Genomic DNA, 24,863 nt, shown 5'->3' with positions numbered 1-24,863 from the left:
TGAGACTCAATTGAAACCTCATTGAAATAAGCGAAATATATAAATGAGCTTGAGCCAGTTAAATGACATCAAAATTAACTGTAAAATCAATGGAAAAATAAATAATAGTTCATAAATATACATTAAAAATCCATTGAAAAATCTTTTCTTTTTTTTTTTAAATTATTTACTATTAACAGGAAAACTGCTTAATGAAATTTTGTTGACAATGTAATGAAATACAAATATAACAATAAAGAAAAATAGAATAAATTTTTTGTTTTCACAACCCACTAGTCAAATTATTTTGTACTTGGCATTTGAAATACCAATAAAACAAATTTCCACATGTGTGCCAACTCATGTTCTATGCAAACTCATGAATTGTACAAAATAGAATGAAGCAAAAAACACATACATAGAAAGTTGAAAAGCAAATGGTACATAATCAGGTAAATGCACATTCTTTTTGCTGCTTATTCTACAACATTGTTTAAGAAAATATAAAACTGGACTTGAACATTCAACAGTTGATCACTGCCATCAACAAAATGATGAAAGCATACATCAAAATGTATTATGTCATAAATACAATTTTCTTTCACATTTTTACATTTTCTTGGTGTATTCCTCTAAAGCCTGTTTCTTCAAGTTTATGTCCGTTTCCCGTTGCCCGACCGACCTGGACTCAAAACCCCCGACTGCTTTTAAATTCCGGAACAAAAATTGTTTCTGGTCCAATCTGGATCTTACTATGCCCGAAATGGCTGCTTCCATTGGAGCAACAAGCACGATCAGTGTGCTACAGTTAACATTTAAGAAATGTCGGCACAACTAGGAAAAGTCCATTTTGCAGATTTCATGTCTAGTACACGTCCTATAAATTCAATGTAACACTGAATCAATCAATTTCGGGCTTCTGGCAATGTCCAAGCATTTTCTTTTTATGAAGGGTGTGGCATTATCACATTTGAACTGCTTTTGTAAGTATTCTGTAAAATAAAAAGGTTTCGTTTAAGTTTAATGAATTAGAGATAACGAGATCTTCGAGCTGTAGTGAACTGCAGTAATTACTCCACACACACAGATATACATATATATATATATATATATATATATATATATATATATATATACTAGTTATCAAGACAACTGACAGTGCCTCTAGGGGCCATATATATATATATATTTTTTTTTATTTATTATTTTATTCATTTATAAAGCACAAAATTACATATAGTTTCTATGTGCTGTGCAATGCTTGCGCTAATAATCATTGATAATATACTAATAAAAGACCTGCAAGAGCTATAAAGGAAATGATAAAACAATAGAAAGAATTTAAATAAAACATGGTAGTAAAATGACAGTGGTTGACTTTGACTTGACAAGATACAATATAGTAAATCCATGAACAGATCAGATATTTCATGTGTATTATTGTTATATTAATAGCTTAATAAATTCTAAAGGGGAAAAGCTTATCAATTGACTTAAGGGCAAAATTTGTAAAATACTATAGAACTTATCAGTGAAGAAACTTTTTCAAAATGCAGCCTGTCTGAAGACAACAACTGTATCTCAAATTGTGTCAATATCCCAAATTTAATATTGAATATGATTTAGGATTCATAGTCTACTATACCTTGAATTAGCAGTATAGTATTCTATTTGCTGTCGAGTGTGCTGCCAGATATGTCGGAGTAAAATAATGCAGCAACAAGTCCAAGTCCGGCGCCGCCTGGTAATCTTGCTCGCATCTATTAACAGGTTGTAGGATTCATCAAGCTTAATCTACAAAAATAAAAAATAAAATAAAAGAAGAATCATAAGACGAGTATTTTCCCCCACATTTATGTAACATGTGATGATCATGTAGAAATAAAATTGTAGTCAGGACAGTCTAGAAATATGTATTTTCAAAAATATATTATGTATATTACACATTGTGATGTTTCATAAATCTAAATTGTCAACGTTATTTACCGTGGTCGTTCCAGAAATCAGGTGGGACATTTCCACTGTCATATTTAGTTAAATCATACCAGGCCGCGTGTTCTGTTTTGCCAAAATTGGGTTACATTCCTGTCGCTGCGATCGCGAAGAGCTCAGTGTTTGTTATTTATATTGTACACCCTTACAGATAAAACTGCCCACTCCTAAGATCTAATTAAGAAACACACCTTTAATCTCGATATTTTCGTCTAACGACATCCATGTAAATCATCGCAGTGAATTGAAATCTGCGCTATGTTTTACTTCCCTCTCGAGAATACTTCACTCATATGGAGACATCACCATTGCCGGTGAAGGGCTGCAAAATTTAGGCCCCCGCACTATAATTTATTGTATAGTCTATATATAGAGAAGGATCAAATTCGTGACAGGCCCATGTGATTGTACTTGAAATTTATATGAAAGAAATGCTTACCTTTGTTCACAGTGTAACATTGCATTGTAGTCGACATCACGTCTCTGAATCCAACTCTCCCGCCCCGTTGAAAGTTGTGAATGTTTGTTTGCATTTTCCAACCGATTCACTTCTTAGAATGGACCACTTCTATTTTCCTGTCATCGGTATAATATATCGCTGCAAACATGTTGATCAAATATATTCACTGGTCCAACACTCCGCGTTGAAAGAAATTCAAATGCCTTAAATGACGTCATGTGGAGTCTGCGCGATCAGCATCCTGAAGAAGCGAGAGGATCAAAGGCGGATCCAGGAATCGTGTCGAAAGAAACAGCCGATTTACCGATATCTATTTAATCTACTGTTTTTTCAGAGGGGGGACCTACCAGATTTTAATATTCTCGATATCAACTTTGAAAATCATATAGCCTGTGTTTAAGAGAGAGAGAGAGAGAGTCATTTAATACATGGGGCCAATACTCATAACCTCTACCTAATCTTCCCACTCACTACTACAAAAATAAAAAAGAGTGGCCGGGGGAGGGGGGAGCCACCCATTATAAAGTACGTTGCATTTGGGGGGGTTGGGGGTTACTACGTTGATACGCAGCATCATTTTGAATGAAGGATGAAGGGGGGGGGTGGTTGCCGTGTTTTTGAGAATTATTAACTAGGATTTTTTTTTTTTAAATTTACAGGGGGTGGGGGGGGGGGGGGGTGGGGGGGGGTAGTTATTTTGGTGTCAATATTCATTCATAACTTCAAAAACTTTTACTTACATAAGGTATATGTTCCGAGTGACCTTGACCTTTCCAAAAGTCCCTGTCTCAGGGAAAATTTGTGATCAATTATATCAATATCAATTTCTGATGAAAGGTTTAGAGGATGGAAACTTTTATATAACTTTCAGATTGACTAGACTAAGATATGCTTCACCATTGAAAACAGAAAAACTGTAATAGAAATTAACTGGTGTAACAATGTATATTTATAGCATTGATTATCAAGTTTTAAGAAAAACTTGTGTTTCACTGGTAAATTTAAGGAATTGAAAGTACATTTGTCCAAAAACAGGTATTTCAATGGTCATGAAATAACTGTTCTAATGAGCCCCAAAAGCAAATCACTGATAAAATACTGGTATTTCAATGATAACTGCTATTTCAATTGATTTTCAATTTTATTTCAATGGAAAATTTCCAGTTATTTTGGCTAAGGGATATGTAGTTTTTGTTATTATGCTCTGTTGATATTGACCACATTATGTAATTATTTTCGTTTGTCCTGAAGAAGGGACGGGTCGTCCCGAAAATTTGACAATCTCGTTCGTGTCGTTGGTCATTTTAGTGCTTTGTATAATTTTTTGTATTTGACCTTGTATCCATGTTGTGGATCCGACACTTTGAGGTATCGGGTGTTGTTGGAACTTTAGTGCTTTTATATATATATATATATATATATATATATACATAAAAACCTTTTTATAGATAAATTAAAATTCATTAACATCAACAGGATTTGCACTATTGCATATATTTTTTTTTTAAACAAAAAATGTCTACAGCATACATATACATCAATAAAAAAAAAACATGCCAGATTGAAGTTGGGTACATAATGCGGGTACAATTGACTATAAAAGCTTTCTTATTTCAAAATCAGTTGTGAAATTGTTTAATGTTTTTTTCATATTATTTGTATCTGTTGTGAAATTACAAGGTTTATTTAAATGGGTACATTTCGGGTACATTTTCAATAGTCACATTTAAAGTTGGTACATTTTACGGGTACAATTTAACTTTTTAATTTACCCAGGGTACATTTCTGGTATACATTTCAACATTAATATTTTTGTTGGGTACATTTTGGGTACATTTCAACTTCGTAACTTTAAAGTGGGTATAACATAACGAATACATTTTAACTTCCTTAATTGATACCCTGGGTACAATTCAGGTACATTTGAACATTGATATTTTTCTGTTGGGTACATTTCAGGTACATTTTAAATTTTAAATTTTTAATCTGGATACATTTTGGGTACTTTTTACAATAGTCGGGTACGTTCCGGGTACCATTGAAAAATGACTTAAGTTTTTTGCGGGTACTTTTTGGGTACTTTTTACAAGGAAAAAGTTGCTTTGGGTACCTTACGGATACATTTTGGGTATCTTTCGGGTACATCTCATTTCTGTAAGGGTTAATTACCACTATGTTGTGGAAACAATCAGAATGAGCCCAAATTATTGATAGTCACTGATGTCAAGGATTAGTGAGAGGTAACGAATCTATAACCATTGACTTGTGAAGATGAATGGGTGGAAGAGCGCAGATCTTAATCATGCAGTTCGAGGGGTGACTTAAATCCCTCCATCAATCGAGTCACATAATACGGTTGAATGGTTTCAGTCAATAGTGGCTGTCCTTTTAATTCTTGTACTGATCACTCCTGCTGGGTCTTGCACTGAATCCCCTGCTGTAACAGTTGTGGCAGCTTGTGAAATATGAGTCTGAATATGATTTGACACAAGTTCTGACCAGCTTACAATGTAGATATCATTTATGAGATGTTGCTTTGATGTAAAATGATTTGTTGTTCTATAGCTCTACTTTCTAAATGAAGTAGTTTTATTATTTCACAGCTGTTCCAAGTGTAGTAAACATCATACAAACAATACCTGAAGTGAATTCAACAGAGCCAACTGATAAAGTGAAAGTATCAGCAGAATGCTATTGCATATATCCATTTACATCAGTTATTGATGTTTTTAACAGCGAAGGGGTATGTATATAATTAATTCGAGAGGGTAGAATTCCTTTGCTATCTTATTTGCCATATTATATCCTTTTAGAACACATTTTGCCCCACTTGAAATTAACTGTCTTTGGAGCATTCTGAAAGTATGGTACAACTGTGCTTTGATGGATTGTATTAATAGTATAGGCTTTCTCATCTGTCTGTCTTCTTTGTGTTCATGAGATAATATTTTTTATACTCCCCGCAACAAGTTGTGGGGGGGTATACTGGAATCGGGTTGTCCGTCCGTCCGTAGATGCAATGGTTTCCGGGCTCTAAAGCATTATCCTTTCCACCTACCGTCACCATATCATATGTATGGACTACCCAATTGGGATGAAGATGTTCCCTATCGATTTTGGGGTCCAAAGGTCAAGCGCACTGGACATCGAAGTAGCAGTATGGTTTCTGGGCTCTAAAACGTTATCCTTTCCACCTACAGTCACCATATCATACATATGGACTACCCATGGGATGAAGATGTTCCCTATCGATTTTGGGGTCAAAAGGTCAAAGGTCAAGCACACTGGACATTGAAGTAACAATATGGTTTCCGGGCTCTAAAGCGTTATCCTTTCCACCTACAGTCACCATATCATAAATATGGACTACCCATAGGATGAAGATGTTCCCTATCGATTTTGGGGTCAAAGGTCACACGCACTGGACATCGAAGTAGCAATATGGTTTCCATTTAAATTCCATTTAAATTCTTTAACGGCTTTTTTCATCGCATGGAGATGTGTTTCTAGATAATCCTTTTCTCCCTACAAACAAGATTACCCAAGGTTTGTCATGCCATTTGTTTTTTACACTCAGAAAAGAGGTAGTTTATACCTATTACCAACACCCTTTGGGAGATTGGGGTAAGCGGGGGGTTGCTTACTCTCACGATTTCGCTGTGAATTATACAGATTTTGAGTCCAAAATACATTTCACGTTTTCATATACAGAAAATATGGAAATGCGTCCATTTGCATTTTAGCGTCTACAGTTTCATGTTATTATCCATATCCTTTTGACACTTTACCAATCGCTCAAAAATGCGAGTTGTAAAACATTTCTGTGATTGTAACCAAGGTCAAGTGATTTAAAAATGATGAAAACCCTGCGAAGAAGGCAAGGTAAGACCACTTACACAGAGATCTTTGGAAATTCCCTTAGTTGATCTTTCTACGAAAGGAAGTACATCAACATATGTCCATTGTAGTATTTGTAAATAATTTCTCTTGCTCCCATGTTGGCAGAAGTTACTCTAATCTCATATAGAAACAAAGTAAACAGATATTGGGAATCGCTTTGCAAGTAGATCAGAAGTATGAAAGAATATCTTGAATAATGTGAGCTAGGATGAGCTACAGATGGGAATAGCGAGAACAGAAGTACATGTTTGTGATTCCAGGAGGTCAGACCACAGTGATCTAGTTTTGATTTGCAACAAATCCCCCCCCCCCCCCCCTAAACTTGGTTGATTGATGCATCTTGTGTGTTGCGACCTAAAAGTAGTTCACTGCATGGCCTCATTTTGAAATTGCAATTGACAGTATCACAGCTTGTGACTTCAAGCCTATTTTTTCCATTTTACACTATGTCAAATGCTGTAGCTGTATGATTAAAAAAAATCCTCGACTTCATGAATATTTATGTCCATTATTAGTCAACCAATTGATGAGCTTCCATGATTTTTTAGTCGGCTTGCGAAGTGATATGCTCCTTGCTGTCAACGGCGTGCGGATTTATCGCGGCTCACAAACTTTCTGTTTATTCTTACACCAACAGCAAACCCCGCGCAAAAAGATCTTCAAAAAAATTTCATTTGCTTTTTCGAACAGCTCCATTATGTTTTGAAGACATATCATACATGTATGTTGACATTCTTATAACAATGTAATTTAAATGAGTCCCGTCAATACGTTTAAATGTATGCTTAAAGTATACTTTGAGCTGAAGGAGGTGACTAAGTTATACTTTGGGAAGCTAGCTGGACTTAGTTTATTTCTAAATCTGTATTCCATGAGTGAGAATGACTTAAGTTCAAAATTTGACAATTTGTAGTTTTTTTTCCAAAAATCATAAAAACCTCATTTTTCCTCCTAAATTATTGTTCAACACATCAAAAAACTCAGACTTGCACTGTGAATACCCTTGCATTGTGAAAAATGCAATTTGTCAAAAAATTGTGCTTTCAGTATATTTAAAGGTCAACTGAAACGATTTTCAAAGTTCGTTTTTCAAATAAATTTAGTAAGAAAATACCATTCCTTAAATGTTTTCACATAAGAATAATTTTTGTTTCGATCATCCAGGTAGATATGACATCGTTAATTTCAACCTGGTAAATTTTATTGTATGAGTTATCTGCCCTTTAGGCGAACCTGATATTTCAATATGGCGGCACGATACGAAAATGATTCGGAAGATTGTATTCCTGAAATAGATATATCGCTTAGTGTTAATGTGCAGCCCTGCCAGTACGAACCAGTTGTGCGGCGCATCCCCACTACCGGAAAACGATTGTGATTCAGAAAACAGCGAGGATCAATCGGACGAATGCCCTTCACCTGTTCACCATCTGATATAGCTGCAACAATGTAGCCCTATCCAATTTTTTTTATTCTGACGTTTTCGGGATAGGGCTACAATTCCATAGGATCTCCGTAATGGTGCAAAATAATTTTATGAATAACCGATAATAAACTCTGTGTATTAGTCCCAAATGTTGTTTACACCAAAAGGAGTACCAACTTTGTGCTCGGGCATGTCTAATAAAGGTGTTTTTCATTAAATATAATGTACAGCATGCAAACTTCTTCGTCTGCTCCGCCATGCTTGTTATCGCGAGATCTCGTAGGTGGATCTAATGAAAAACCTAAACATTGACAATCAGCGCGAAAATGTAGTTACTCGAGTCACTTCGACAAAGAAAGGAAATCATATTGTTGCAGAAAGAATTTACACTCTGCTGTTCGGTTTTTAACTTGATATTAAATTCAAACCTTTTCAATACCGACGAAATAGCTTTCGTCTCCATACTTGTCCATTGATGTAAATACTACCTTATATGGCATATGCAAATGACTTGACAATCGGAAGTTGAAACCTCAGTACATCAAACATGGCGCACAAATATGAATCGAGAAATTGGAATTTATCGAAATTGTTGAAAACGGTAGAATAGAGCCTCACAAATCTTAAGTTGCAGGTTGTAAATTGACTAAGAAACATAGAATATCATTTTATTTACGTAAAGAAAGTAAGGAAATGTTTAGAATGAGCGCAAATGTTGCGGGAGTGAATCACTCCCGCATTTGCACCATTACGGAGATCCTAAGGAGTTGTAGCCCTCTCCCTAAAAAAAAAAAAAAAAAAAAAAAATAAGAGAGGGCTACATTATTGCAGCTACATCTGATATGCTTCCAATGGTTTGTAAATTTAATTATTTATATGAGACTTTTAATGGAAACGAAACGATTACTCAAACTCAGTAGTGCATCAGCAGCATGTATTTCTAAGACTAGTTTACTATCATTCTAACAGGTGATTATATAGGCTAGTAATTTTATCGCAATGCCCTCAAGAAGGGAGTCCAAATGTTGTCATGCATAGGATTGAAGAAGTGGGCGTGTCCTGCATCACAGATCACGAGGGTTTTGTTGTGGCAAACTGTCTCATTGGATAGGTTTTAGGAACAGCTTATTATGAGTACATACAAAATAATGGTCCCTTGGAGGAGGGGGAATCGATTCACAAGTATGTATTTTGTTATGATTACTCAAAGTTAATATTGATAAAGGGGGGGGGGGGTTCACTCGGTCTCCCGATTCACTATGAGCCATAGTCATAATGATTTGAATATCTAAACGGTCTCCTGATTCACTATGAGTCATAGTCATAATGAATATCTCCTATTTGAATATCTAAACCCTATACCCACTGCATGGTTGACCATTTTATGCACTTCCCTTCAAATAAACATAAAATGTGTCTCAGTCAATATCTTATGATTTATCTTTACCTATTTTACTGTCTTAAACCATGTGTACACGTTATATCAATTTATGTTTAAGCAAATCTTTCAGAAATTAATTCCTGAAAAATCAATTCATATTTATAATACCCCCCCCCCCCCCCCCCCCCTTGCTTTTTTGTTAGATGAAAGTCATCAATCATATTTGAAATATTAAAATTCTTTTTAATTTTTTAACAGATCTTACAAACATCATGCAGATTGGAGATCTGGTAATGGCTTGGGGAAAACAATAGGAAAGTTCTACCCTAGTGTTGTGACTATATGATAAGAAATCATTCCATCACGACAGTACTGTGGATTTAAATACCCTTTGATATTAATTCAAATGTTATAAATTTTTAATGCATTTCTCAAAAGTGATATATAAATAAATATAAACAAGTAAACATAGTTTGATGTTCAGTTTTTATATTGTACATAATATATATCATCAATTTACATATAATATGTAATTTGGGTAAACCCAAAAGGTCTACAGGCCCCAATCACCTGTTGGTAGGAATTTGTGATCAGGGCAGGAGAATTACCAACATCCACTACGTAACTTCCTGAAATTTCTGTAGGAGCCAAACTGATCAATTCCATAGCTTAATCTGAAATACAATTTCATATGTCTGATGATTTTTATTAAAATGATAACAGAACGTTACAATTCAATAAACGTGTACTTATTGTCTAGTATTATGAATATCCACTCACATTCATACTAATTATATGGGTCAATTTAGAAAATGTAGATATTTGAGGTGAAGAAAAACAAAACATTCCAATGTTGCAGAAAATTAATTTTCATATTGATGAAACACTGTAAAATAAATTTCTATACTATTTAATACCAATGTTCTTTAATATTTTCTTCATTGAAATTGCTAATTTATTCAAGTATTTCAAATAATTTAATGCAAATTAGTAGAAAAAAATTGACCTACATGTAAAATTTATACATATATTCGGTTTCTTTTTCCAGCAACTGAATTTATTTAGTGATACAAGTTTAATTGTTCATCTCATAATTATAAGAATATTATCAAAAATATGGTTGTAAGAAATATTCATTTATTAATTTCACTATTTATCTATTTAGTAAATTGTAATATTGCTTCTTTTTTTTTGGGGGGGGGGGGGGGGGGGGGGTCTGTATCTTAGTATCAGCATGGATATATATATATATATATATATATATATATAAAAGTAAACTTAGTAACAGTATCGAGAGTAACATCATGGACAAGGTGTAAAATATCTAAAGGGCATGTATGCAGAACACAAGTGAAAAAAATAAGAATTGTGTAACGGGTGGGAGTAAGGGGATATTCGTATAGAGAACAAATAAATCGTGTCATACTATATTAATGTCAATAAAAAAGCCAATATGATTTACATCAAAACTTACATCCTTTTATCCACAGCTCTGGAAGTTTTTTTATGTAGGGTAAAGTCCAAATCTGTTTTCCATTTTCGGCCTTTGTAGCTTAAAACGTGTAGCGTTTTGTAATCAAAAAGAGTTGGGATTACCTTTTTCTTTCATTGCCTTCTTGAGTGTTCCAAGCAAAGACCGTGTCTTGGACGTCATATTATGTAGGCCTAACAGTCCCCAATAGAGTGCTTCGACGGCCAATAATTAATATGTTGTTTTTAATTTCCTCACCCAAACTCCGCAGTTTTTGTGTATGGGGAAACTAAACATTGCTACTCTCTGTCTATATTAAACATTGCAGTCAGGAACCGCACATAACACTGTATTTACTCGTTGTTTACCGGACCTCACCTGCTGATTAGCGTCTTAGTTTCAATATGGCGGGTTCGTGTGAAGGGGCATAACTCCCGTAATATTTTCTGCTTGGACACAGGTGCACTATCTTTATCCGCGCGTATCTTGGATATATGACCAAAATGAACCGAACAAACCTGCACAATCATTTTATACGATCTAAAAGAAACAAATACGTACTTAATATAGAAAAAGTAATATTTCGTTTCAGTTGACCTTTAAATGATATAAGGGGGAAAACAAACACACACACACACAAAATGATAATAACTTCCCCCTAAATCTTAAAATTATTGTCATAATCTATTGCCCATTTTAAAAAATAAAATAAAAATAATAATTGTAGAGACCTTAAATACTGCATGTATATTAGTCTGTAGCAATTTCATAATAAAAAAATATTTGACTGAATTTAATTTCCATTAATTTTATATTTAATTCTGTATACTGTTAAGTGTTTACCAGAGCATACCAAAAAAAAGTACACCAAAGTATACTTTAATGATACTTTTATACCATACAAAAGTGTACTTTTTAGAAAAAGGTCAGAAAAAGTATATTTTTTTTATACTAGACCAAGTTGCCTCTGAAAGCTGGTGACCTTTTTGTACTTATTTTGGACTTTGTTTTTATCCAGTGTACTTTTTCTGTACTGTTTAGGACTTCGTTTTTTCCAATCATGCTTTTTCTGTGCTAAATATTAACTTAGTTTTTTTCTTGTGTACTAAAAATGACCTTTATTGGAACTTATATTTTTTGGGCAAAATAAGTCAAAGGGTGTACTTTTTTTGTACTCATTTTGGACTTAGTCATTTTACACCGTCATAAAAATGACCTTTTATGGGACTTGTATATTAGATGAAATTTTTTGCATTGCCAGAAGAAAAATAAATAAATTCCAATTTTTTTTCAAAAGGGGAAAGAGAGGAAATCAATTTCATATTCTCTAAAAATTGTATTTTCAATGATGTAACATTCAAACTGTGAAACAATATTAAATAATTTACATTAAATATTTCACACTGACTTGGTGAATGATTAATCTGAAATCTAAAACAAATTGAAAAATTACATATCACTCTCTGTAAAACTATATCAATCAGAGCATTTGTAGACAGATCTATATTATGATCACCTGAGGCCCCCCCCCCCCCCCCCCCAAAAAAAAAAAAAACATTTTAAAAAGTCTTGAGTCTGCAAATTTTATAAGTTGTAATCTCTGAACTCAACAAATTATTTCTCCACTTTGTTTGGGTTTACTGCAAGTGGCACTTGCTATTGCACACACTGAAAAATCAGTAAAGTCCTACACATTAATGGCTATCAACTGTCCAGAGCTTGGTGTCGAAGAAATAATGTCACTGAAAGATGTGCTGTGCAGAATATGAGTATTTACTTCACATTATCTCCATTACAATCACTAAAGCATAGAATGATGGACCACAACAGTTCTCATTACACTATGATGAATGAACATAGTGTTTTAAGTTTCACAAAGCACCTCGCGTCTAAAATCATGTCCCCTAAAACGAACCACACTACTGTCTCGCTTGCACTCCACAAATTTTAAGGACATTTTGTTGATGAGCATAGTTCGTTTGAAAAACCATCACTGAATGCACAATAGGCAGACTATGGTAAGCACCTATAACAGACACTTAAAGTAATTCCACCCTCCTGTGACGTCATAAGATCTTGCAAAATCAGTTATTCAGTTTGATTTATGCATGACATTACCATAAATTTTGGTGTCTTTTCCAACGGTTATTGTTAAAAAAATCTTGTAAAACATAAAATATTTCAAAAGTCTAAGTTATATATAAATATTCAATATGTTTCAAAATATTGAATCCAAGGGCAATAACTCTATTTTCATTGAATCCTTCCATCAAGTTCATTATCTGATATATTTTCTTTATTTTGAATAGTTTAGTAAAGAAACAGTTTCATGAAATTATTATGAATACTATTATATCGTTTTAACCAGTTTTATGTAAAAATTTTGATAATGCTGTTGAAGAAAAATTGCATTTTTTTTTAAGTTAATACATGTATATGATTTTGTAAATGTATGTCTCGCATCTTAAAAACTGTGATGACCTGTATATTTTATTTGATAATTCATTAGTTTTAACTCTAATGAATTGACATAATTACACCTCTTAAACTTTTATCAGATAATAATGCGAGTATGGAGTTACCTTAATCAGTTTACACTGTCTTGTTGACTGATGTTTCTTCTCCATGGCATCTGACATTCCCTTGAAAAATTCTTGCTCGCAACTTCCATAATTTAAAGTTTGTGTCATCTTGTGGAGGAATTGATTGGCATCAGAAATGTCAGATACCTGAAAATGAAATACAAGAAATCAAGTGAAATTGAACACTTTCTCTGTGGTTTTAATTTAAGAAAATAAAATTTCATTTTCGAAAATAAATGAGAGCATGAACTACATTGTTACTGTTACGTTTTATACCAGCATACTTCATGAAGTATGTTAGCACTTCAACAAAACTATGCTGATGTGCAGCATTGTTGTTCATACCATTCATTCTAAAGATGTCTGACACTTTGATCTCCAGGTTCACAGAGTGTTAAATTTTTTTTATTGAACCGCATGAGTTGAAGTTGAGGTTGAAATTTCCTCTAATGAAAGCATTTATTTAAAAACTGTAACACAGGCACCTGAAATTTTATCATTAAGTTGCAAATAAAGCCCTAGATTAAAAAATATATATATCATACCCCTCCCTATATATGAATACATGCAACTTACTGTTAAAATTTTAGGTGTCTGTGATTGTAACATGCTTATTATTATTTTTATTTTTTCTTTGGACATACTCTATCAACAGTTACTTGAATTATTTAAAGGTCATAAATTGAATATTTCATGAGAGAGAATTGAATTACGTTTAGCGTCATTACTTTCTGCAATGCTGCATCCTGGTAATATTCAATCAACAACATTGTCTTCTTCAAACTCAGTCTGCTTCCTCAAACTTCAAAGTTAGATAGGCTATGCTACATCTCCCGGATTTTTAGGATTATCTGATAAGGAATGGTCGGCAGTTGGCAAAACCTAAGATAAAATTGGTCATATGAAAACAAAAACAACTATAATTTTATGAACTAAAACAACGATATATTATTTCACATTGATCATCATTGGGCAACTATCCACGTGCGATTTCACCACAAAGTGCCTTTGAAAAATAATATCTATTTCTCAAATACACAATTACAGGATTTATTAAATAATAATATTAAAGAAAACGAATGAGAAAAATGCATACCGAATGTGAAAACAACGTGCAAGATCATCGGCACGGGCGCCATTACTACGGTCAGTACCACTCGACCTCGTGGCTTTTCAAGTTAGGTAGGACTGCTTCTTCCAGTGTCATACACATCGCATACACCATAAGAATATTCTAGAAGCCTTTACCAAGTTGTCCACAGAATAGATTGTATACTCTCCACGTGTTTTTTTCCATTGTTTTATTTTCTTTTTCTCACTATGTAACAGTCTGTTCATAGATCTAAGATTTCAAACTTCCAAAGCGGAAGTGACGATAGATAAAGTTTGGGTGACTCCGTAAACAATTTAATCTTAGTATTTGTTTTAAAAACCAACTATGAATCATGAATTAGTTTCTAAATAGCAGAAATTTTAAACAAACGAGATAATAACAGCATATTTACGAAAGATAAATACAAGAGTAGAATTTTTGGCCGTCTTCGTACTTTCACGCGATTGGTCGAAATTCCAAAATCTATAGCTCTCAAATTTGATTGGTTGATTGTGTGACGCTGTCGTTTTCAAAGTTGATTAGAACGTCGCAGTATTTCGGAGGTTATTTTGCATCAATTGCTAAATATTCCTTGGTTGAATGGAATGAGGACCGAAGTACAGAATCACGGAATATATATATAAGGAAGGTGACATCCTGCAACAACGGCATGTCCAGGCATTTTGGGCCGGGTGTACGTAAAGTTCTAGTGATCATCACAACATGGTAAGTTAAAGATTTCTGTATTTTGCAGTTTATGTAGCATGTAAGGATAGTTTTTCAAAGTAAAGTTGACTTTACAATTTTCTGAAAATTATAGCTATATACCAAAACAAAAACTAGGTCTTAGCGGTCCAATTAAAAAAAAATCGAAGGGGGGAGGGGCACTTCTCCTGCATTGGTTCAATCAATTAGTTTAAGCTTACATTTTTACATTTCCAGTTTCCACACTAGTCATAGATCTATATAGAAATAAGGGGGGGGGGGGGGGGGGGGTGTTGACAGCAGCGGATCCAGGATTTCCAGAAAGGGGGAGGGGGTGCTCATGTGAAATTAAACATTAGCCAAAATACTCAGTCATTTCTGGTGCCAAATCTGGAGTTTTTATCTCTATATATACATGTAATACTAATGCCTTGTAAATTTGTAGCAAAATGGGGGGGGGGGGGGGACTACAAAGTCTATTTTTCAAGGGATCATATAAAGTCTTTGTTGTGTCTCTGTCCGTTTATACCTAGAAAAAGTTTCTTATTTGAACAGTCTGTTTTGTTTTGTAAATAACAGGCATTGATCATATATATCACATAGTATTAAACAGGCAAAATATGAAATGGCTTCAGACAAAGGTCATTTTATAAAGATCAAGATGCATGTATGCACTTAGAATACATACATCTTATGTGAGGGAAACGTTCTTTATTTAAAATGTTCTTGAATGTATTTATACATATAATTATGTAAATGAACTGTTAGTATTTAGTTTATTGTCATTATATATCTCATATTGTGTAACATGATTGTATGCCAACATGCTTGGTGAATCAATAAGCCGGTTTCGAGATACTCTCCCTTGACGACGCTCTTCAAGATAGGAGGTTAAATTTGTCCCATAATAAACCGGAAGGTGGGACAGATTTACGTCACGGTTTGTATACATTGACAACTATGCCCGTGTATCATTGTTGCGTGCTGGGATGTACGTCTTCGACGAGGAAATACACCAACTTGGACAAATATCCTCATATGAAGACATCAAGTTTTTTTCGCTACCGAAAAAGACTAATCCGCGGGCTAGACAGCAGTGGATAAGGCTTATCAGACGAGAGAAATCTTGGGTATCGATCAAGTACACAAGGATTTATTCGTGCCGTTTTGAGCCAGAATCATCAGTACCAACATTATTCCATTACAACAATTACAAAAAACCATGCTTTAGTAGGTAAATAGAATTATTTGCACTTACAACGAATAATATTCAAGTAACCATTATAGGAGCCTAAGCAGACGACAGTAAACTTTGTATTTTTACAATGCATTTTTCAAATAACAAATTCATTATTTGGAATCAGATTTTCTGACATGCAGCTAGTGCTCCATGTATGTTTCGTTTATTTTTGTAAATTTCTTAAATAAACATTCACTGATAGCTTTTATTATTGTTAAAATATAAAATTCAAACTGGCATATTTCAATGGGGAATATTTTACAGAAGAACCAGTAACTCTACACAGTGTGGTTTCCGTGGCGATACATGTGATGACAATGATGGTGATGATGCTGTGAACATTTTTGAGAATCCACATTACTATGAGGAAGATGACATCCCATTTGTTTCTAAAGAGATAGATGTCCAACAGGATATGTATGATGGTAATTATTATAGATGTCTATGTTTTCTTAATATTTGTTGTGAAAATTTGTTTGAATTCACCTGGTCATGTTATAAAAACCAAGCATCAGAACTTCTAAACTATAATATATAGAATCTGTTCCTTTTTTGTATACTAATATTATGATATTAATAAACAATATTTAATAATTGTGTATGAATGTATATGTGTGTAATCAATATTAGGGGTTTATATACAAAAAATATATGTATGTATGTATATTGCAGTAGGAAAGATATGAAATCATACAGCCAAAACAATTAAAAGAAAAATATGCAGTTCCAAAGTATATTCATGTATTTATTTATATTTTGAATATGCATGGATTATTTTCTTTCATTATTAAAATAGAACTAGTATTTATTATCAAATCATGCAGGACCCAAATTGGCATAAATGTGTAATATGTATAATTATGGATATAAGTAAAGACAATACACAGGGAAGAGTAATTTGTTTGCATTAATACACTGTCATTGGTGGTATTTCAGATTTCATATGTAGACATAAGTACTTATCTGATATGTAAATATGTGCATTATCCTTAATGCAATATATAATATGCCTGGTGAAGCAAGAGTCGGTGCTAGATATATATAGATTAAATGTGGAATTGTATATGCAATATATATATATATATACATGTATATATATATATATATGTATATGTATATACATGTATATATATACATGTATATATATATATATATATATATATATATATATATATATATATATAAAACAAATATTTCAGGTAAGTTCAATGTGGAAAAAAGTGGAGTGTGTCACAACATCTCCTTCTCTTGACCATGATTATGGAACTGGTTCATCAACAAGTTCTGCTGATGTAAAGGTACAGGATACAGCAGTGCAGACAGATACAACGATGGACGACATTAGAAGTATGTCTGATGAAATCAAATGGCTTCAGTCAAAACTTAATGACAAGACCACTCTTTTGAGGGAAGCGTTTACAGACACTGTTACTAAAAATGATGAAAATGTTAGGTTATATACAGGGTTACCATCACTGGCAATGCTGCTTGGTATTTTTAATATTCTAACTGCAAAATGCCCTTCATTGAAATATTGGTCAGGTCAATCTACTGCTCAGGAGACAAATAATCACAGAAACAGACGTGGAAAACCTGGTCCAGCACGAAAATTAACTTTACTCCAGGAATTTATCCTTACCCTTGTTCGTTTGCGTTTAGGCCTTTGAGAATATTTTATTGCTGATCTGTTTGGAATATCTAAAACAAGAGTTTCTCAGATTTTTATTTCATGGATAACTTTTATGTCCAATGTATTTGGAAAGTTTTTGAGGTGGCCATCTAGAAAGCAGGTTAAAAAATGTGTGCTATTGTCATTTAGGAAGCAGTACCCCAACACTCGTGTCATAATAGATTGCACTGAATTTTTTTTGCAAAAACCAAGATCTCCAACTGCTCAAGCAGCGACATATAGTACTTATAAGTCAAAAAACACTGCAAAATGTTTGCTTGCTATAACACCTTCTGGAAATATTACTTTTGTATCCAAACTTTATGGTGGAAATGTATCTGATAGATATATTACTGAAGATTCAGGATTTTTAGATTTTTTGGAAGAGGGTGATGACGTTATGGCTGATAGAGGATTTACAATAAGAGATTTAGTCACTGACAGAAAAACTACTTAAAACATTCCTCCTTTTACCAGAAAGTGTTCGTGGGGAAAAAAGAAACGACTCAATGTTAGCGAAATAAAACAAACAAGAAAAATAGCAAAACTTAATACATGTAGAGAGAGCTATACAGAGAGTTAAATTATTTAGGCTTATGGGAAATATTATTCCATGGTCACTCAAACCTGTAACTAATCAAATGATCAAAGTTTTGGCATTTCTTTGTAACTGATGCCAACATTAATGAGAAAATAGTTTAAGTCATTTGTAGACTTTTGAAAGAAACATGCAGTTTATTCAGCATTTTATACATGAAATTGATGTATGATAAGTACATGTATTTTTGACTTAATTAATATCATAAAAATACATTATATCCTTAAAATAAGAATAATGTGTACTTCATTATCAATCATTATCTACATGTATTTTGGTTTGTGTTCAGACATGTACATAAAATATAAGCCTTAGGATAATCCGAAAATATTTTGAAATCAATTTATGTATATCTTGATAGCAATACTTATAGGTTATAGACTTTGTATGGGAAAATATGACGACCAAGTTTTTTGGCACGTACAACGAGGTCGTCATATTTTCCCATACAAAGTCTATAACCTTTTTATTATATACCTTCAATTTCATTTAGAAACTAACAATAATTTATTTTTATCAATTTCTTTATTCATTTGGTTTAACTGAGTAAAAGTAAAAGATGAAAAACACGAAAAAATTGAAAATTAACGACGTAGTAATTTGCTTGTGTATTGATTGTGACGTAATGTTTGCGGGCGGGAATGTTTCCGGGCATATATCGTGTGATATATGCCCGCAAGCTTTTAAAGAAAAAAGAGATGAAATTGAAAGTATATGAGTTGCGTCAAGCGAAAAGGGACCTTCGGGACAATATTTTCAAAACTGGGTTTTAATTATTTTCTGAAAGCACACATCTTCCTGATTATTTTGATACCAAAGTTTACCTTGAACGTTACACCTAACCCATATTAATACTGATTTGAAATGCATGCTTTGATCCTGAGATAACGCCATAAATCATTTGATAACGTTATATAACGTCAATATCGTTGGAACATCATTGTAAAGAAAACAAAGACTTAAATATTCAATGCACATTAATTTTATCAAATGTAATCAAAGACTATACCAATGGTGACCATTTTAATGACTATATAAACAATGCTAAGTTGATTTCTGAAATAGTGATCAATTATGGACAAGAGAAATGAATATCGTAAATCATCAACAACAGAATTTCACCATCATGACTCTTCAACATTTGGACAAGTGGTCTCCTTGTTTGGGTCACGGACCATGCGGAACAGGTAGCATCGCTCCAAAGGCAATCCGCGGGGAGGAATGTCAGGCATTAAGTTCCTGTTGTCAAATCCTCTGGTCTGATGGTGGGCTTCAGCAGAATGAATTCTCTCTCTGTATCTTATGTATCACTCTTAACAAACAGCTTCACTGTGTATAGATTGATCTATGAAGTATTCCAAAACGACAGTTGTACAAATATTACGAGTAAACCATGGATATAGAAACTTAAATCTACCCTATATGGAACTATCACATCAAATATATTGAAATTTACATGTAGATAATCCGCCATGCAAACCTGGAGATGAAAATCTGAGGTCTTGTAAGTTGTATTTTTCGTATGCCTTTGACGGCCATGATTCAGAAGCAGAATTCAAGGTAATGGTAAATGTCTTTCAGTCATACCACTTTCATGAAATTTCACCTGGATTTCTCGAAGAAAACTTCCATATTATGTCGAAACTTCGACTTAAGGTTGAGATTTTACTAAAATTTTGATTGCTCAAATAAAAGAAAACTCAAACTATAGTTTTAAAGAAATACAAGAATATTCGTCTGTATCATTAGTGTATAATTATGATGAAGATGTTGGACTTTCCACAACATCTATGACCCGAAAAAGACTTCACACTGTAATAATAGCCTTTATTTATCCAGGATGACACAAATTAGCATATAGCTAGTTTCCATTGTGGTCCTGCAAAAAACGGGGGGGGGGGGGGGGGGGGGGGGGGGGGGGACTGTATACTGCTGCCAAAACTCTGAAAGTTTACCAATAATAATCATATCTCTATCTTTTGATAATTCATTGGTAGTCAAGATGGAATTTTGTACTTCTTTTGAATTGTCATGACCTAGACAGTTCTCTCCACATGTGCAAGATTTTTTAAATACTTTTTCTTTCAAACTCTACATGACATTATATCCATTGCACGCTGTTTTCTGTGCAAAGGTTTCGCCAAATTTTCTTCCCGAGATCCTCATTGTGAGCTCTGTCGATTGAATGTCTTATGTCCAAATCACTATTCTCCTCATCAATGGTGCAGATTCAGGAATTGATTTATGACGAGTTAGGAATTCGTCAATCAAGTTGTCTAAAGTTGGTATAAAAGCATGTAATTAGGTATAGATTCGATTTGTATGATCTATTAATTTTTATATCAAAGTTTTGTTTTTAAAAAATAGTGCGCACAGTAAAAGATAAAGCATATAAAGAAGCAGTATATCTACTCTAGATTTTTTTTAGTACGTGTCATAATTTGTTGTTCAAAATCACCAAACAATGTAAAATCCTGTATTAATATGCCAGTACAATGTATCATATATGTTGTTCATGCTACGAATGGACCTTTGAATCTTTTGCATTAGAAATATTTTATATTTTCTTTGATCAAATTTCACACAAAATGAAATTATTGTATTGAAATAATACTTTTCCAGGGCGGAGCATATTTGCCAGCTGATATAATGCTAGAGCTATCTATCAAAATTAAGTCCTCAATGTTGGAGCAACAAATAATTGCGTTTCATTTTCAAAATTTTAATGATCTATCTGTAAATAACATGTTATAATGAATAATTTCCCTGCCATAGGTATATACATGTAACATTAATTATATAGGAAATCACACATCAACACTGGTAATGTCTTTGACCCTTTGAAATGGATAGGTATGAATGGCGAATAAATATTGTTATTAATAAAAAAAAAAAACCAAAAAAAACCCAAAAAAAAACAGCGCCATACTGTTAAAAAAATTGCCAATCTAATGGGTGTATTTGTTCATCTAATTCTTTTACTTTTGTTTTATGTTGATTTTAGAGTAGGCCTATTTCATAGTTATAAAAATCAGCTTTCTTTTGGCAACACCATATATTTAGTAATAACTTTTAAAATATATAGATTTGGATTTTTTAAATGTGAATGGCTTTAACTACAGCAATTTTTATGTAAAATCAATTCAAAAGAAATCATTGTTTAAATTATGTGAAAAAATAATTCATTTGATAGTGTAACACCCTCTGAAAATTAATACTATAAATAATGCTTAGGCCAAAAAAAAAATATATGTTGGCTTCCACTTTCCCTACCTACCCTAAAAATTTCTGCCGACCCTAACACATTTTTTCCATTCTCACAGATTTTGCAAATGTCATCACTACAACAAGAGTATATTTATTGACTTATTTATCAAGTTATTTATTATGCACTAATACTAGACAGATTCCAAAAACACAGAAATAGTTTTTGTTTACAGTAAAATGAAGAAATGTATTGATTCATATCATATCAATTTTATTTGATTACTAAATAATCACTTTATTTTATGCATAGTAGAATGCTAAATCATTAGAAAATTATTCAACTTATAAAATAAACAATTAAAAAACCACTACATACCCTTAAAAATTTTGAGATGAAAGTGGAAACCAGCATATATATATACATGTATATTTTTTGGCCTTAAGACTACATCTAATAATGTTTGTATTACCTTTGAAAAATAAATAATGAGTGAACTTAAAAAGAGAAATTATTGGTAAAAAAAATTGCCACTCCAAAAAAAAAAATAATTTAAAAACATTGTGCAGTCGCTAAGAGAATTGAACCCGGACCGCCCGCATGGCAGTCGAGAACGCTACCTCACAACCAAGTTGACTCTGTGCCCTTCGGCGAGAAAATAAGAAACAATATATTAGAAAAAGAAGAATAGATAAAGGATTTAACTGGTCAAATCTTTTGATTGATAAACTTTTTATTCAATACTTCTATAAGTCTATCCATTTTTATGCATGTTTTCCCGTTCTTACACTTGCTCTACATCTTTCATCATCAACGCAATGTTCAGTGGTGATATCACGTCTGTGCACATAACATCGTCTGTTTGTAAACATCAACACAAGACTAGGCCTATATTGCAAGTACGTTTAGTTTCCTTTCCATCGTCACCGACTGTGGTTTGTACATTGTTTACATCAGATTTAGTATTTACATCATGTCACTTATAGGCCTATACACACAAGCTGCTTACTGTAGAATCATTTAGCCAGACTAGGCAAATGCTACCTTCCATGCAGAAAACGGATAATTTTTGGGGACACATGTGAAACACAATTTAAATGACTAATTAGGTGTTATTAAGCTAAATATAATACATTACCTGCATATCCATGGCATGACAGTGTTTGCTGGTATTTTCTCTGCTAAATATTCTTCTTTTTTTCGCGTTCAGATTTTTTTTTTCGGCAACTGTCGGCTGTAACAACGTTACTTTTTGGATCGATTGTGACGTTATTCTAAGCATGTCACGAAGGTCCCTTTTCGCTTGACGCAACTCATATAATAAAACAATATATTGCATGTATTCCAACTTTGGACATCATAATCTACAACATTCCACTCAACTTTGGCAGTAAGAATTTCTCAAAAAATATCTTTGATTTCATAAACAATGAATTCCACAGTGATGAATCAAAGTAAATTCTTTCACTGTAAATTTTGTGTTTTCCATTTTTGACATCACCTTCTAAATACAATACAAAATCACACCACTGTACATATGCAACTGCCATTTGAGTCTGAATTTGTGTGTACCAATTTGAGGTCTCTTTTAATATCATACACCCATTCTCATCCTTTTGAACATGATAATTTTCATTGAAAATATGATCTACAGTGAAATTTCTGAATTTGTATGGACATTTAATTTTCAGTACTCCTGTCCCACAACACTTACATTGTAAAATTCCATCTGGTGAAGCACCAAAATGAGGTTTACTGGAATCAATTATAAGACCTGAAGTTTTCAATTTACCACCTTTGTGTTCTGCAAGATACATTTTTTCATATAAATTTCTTGCCAAAACTTCTCTTTCCTTACCATAAATAGTGGCAGGGGTTGAAAATGATGTACATTCATTGCTCAAAATCTGTTTTACTATATAATTATTGGGGTCATTTCCTTTATAATGACAAGCATTGTGTAAGATGAAAGAAGTAATTCTACCATATCTGTATTGGTACCAATTAACTGACTCTGACTGGTGGTCAGTTAATCTATTGATTTCATTACAATCATTTTCATCTATGCATGTTGATAGGTAAGTCAAATACTGATATATTTCCATTAGGATCAAAGTTTGAAATACATTGCTTTAGGGTTTTGGGTACATTTTCTTCACTGTTATCATTGGCAGTAGTGTCAAGAACTTCAATAATTTGAGTGTCAAAACCTATTAACTAAATCTAAAAGCATACCATCAACATCACAATTATTTGTACAAAGAGTTGTCGGGTCAAAACTGTGTTCAAATGGTAGAATACGAGACTGTTCAGTTGGCTGTTCAATTTCATCCAATAGTTTGGGTTTTGACTCTTTCCGAGGAACATCCCACATACATTTCCTGTCAGTACATGTTTCAGTATTCCTATCAAGATGCCTCTCTGACCACAAAGTCAAACTGAACAATAAGGTCACAACATGTCTACATCCACCATCATCTCTGTATAAAAAGATATACTTTATTTAAAATATAATCTTGATTAAATTTTCATGCTGCAAATATTCTCTTACATGATCTATAGCTATGGATATTTTTTATATCCTTATAAGGCCAATTCAACTTAATTGATAGATTATCATCCCCGCCCACCCCTCGAAAATTGGCCCGCCCCAAATTTTTTTATTTTGCGAAACTTGCGATTTCTGGATTATTTTCATGTCCGACTCCGGTATTTACACTTCTTGTTTACATTTGCGGTATAGGAACGTGAAAAGCCACGTGAAGAATATAGATCTATATGGTTTTCTTAATTTCTCGCGTTCTTACAAACGTAAATCTTGAAGAAGTTAGGTATATGTCTGTTATATCCTTAAATTAAAGCTTAACCTGGAATTAGTGTATGAAAATAGCATAGATTGATATCCATCTGCCATTAAATGATGCGGATCTGTTGAAAAAAAAAAACAACTCGTTTGTCTTTAATATTTTTCTCAGAAAATAAAAATTAAAAAATTAAATCCTCCCACCCGCCCCATACTTTTTGCTGACCCTGGATGATAATCTACTAATTAAGTTGAATTGGCCTAAAGAGTATATATTTATTAATATGTTTACTACAAGTTTTCTTACAATAAAGGCCGGGTGATCAGATTCACAATTACACACTTTTTTTCACTGTTAA

General features: G+C 33.0%; 1 protein-coding gene and 1 long non-coding RNA gene across 12 annotated transcripts in view; one reads left to right on the top strand and one right to left on the bottom strand.

The window, feature by feature from the left end:
- The window catches only part of LOC125678769 (uncharacterized), a 167,369-nt gene that overhangs the window by 54,446 nt on the left and 88,060 nt on the right, over positions 1–24,863 (top strand). For all 11 annotated transcript variants that reach the window (XM_056156011.1, XM_056156010.1, XM_056156016.1 and 8 more), the window contains exon 3: positions 5,035–5,174. In XM_056156011.1, the coding sequence (XP_056011986.1) occupies positions 5,035–5,174 (140 nt within the window). The remainder of the gene's footprint in view (positions 1–5,034; positions 5,175–24,863) is intronic.
- Positions 937–2,362, bottom strand: LOC130052051 (uncharacterized). Its single transcript, XR_008800405.1, has 2 exons — positions 1,625–2,362; positions 937–971 (listed from the first exon to the last, which is right to left on the bottom strand). It is a non-coding gene; the product is annotated as an uncharacterized LOC130052051 (long non-coding RNA).

Source organism: Ostrea edulis, chromosome 2, assembly GCF_947568905.1.
Source record: "Ostrea edulis chromosome 2, xbOstEdul1.1, whole genome shotgun sequence".
NCBI classification, from domain to species: Eukaryota; Metazoa; Mollusca; class Bivalvia; order Ostreida; family Ostreidae; genus Ostrea; species Ostrea edulis.
Note: the sequence above shows the minus strand (reverse complement) of the source record. Positions and strands in the feature narration are given on the sequence as shown.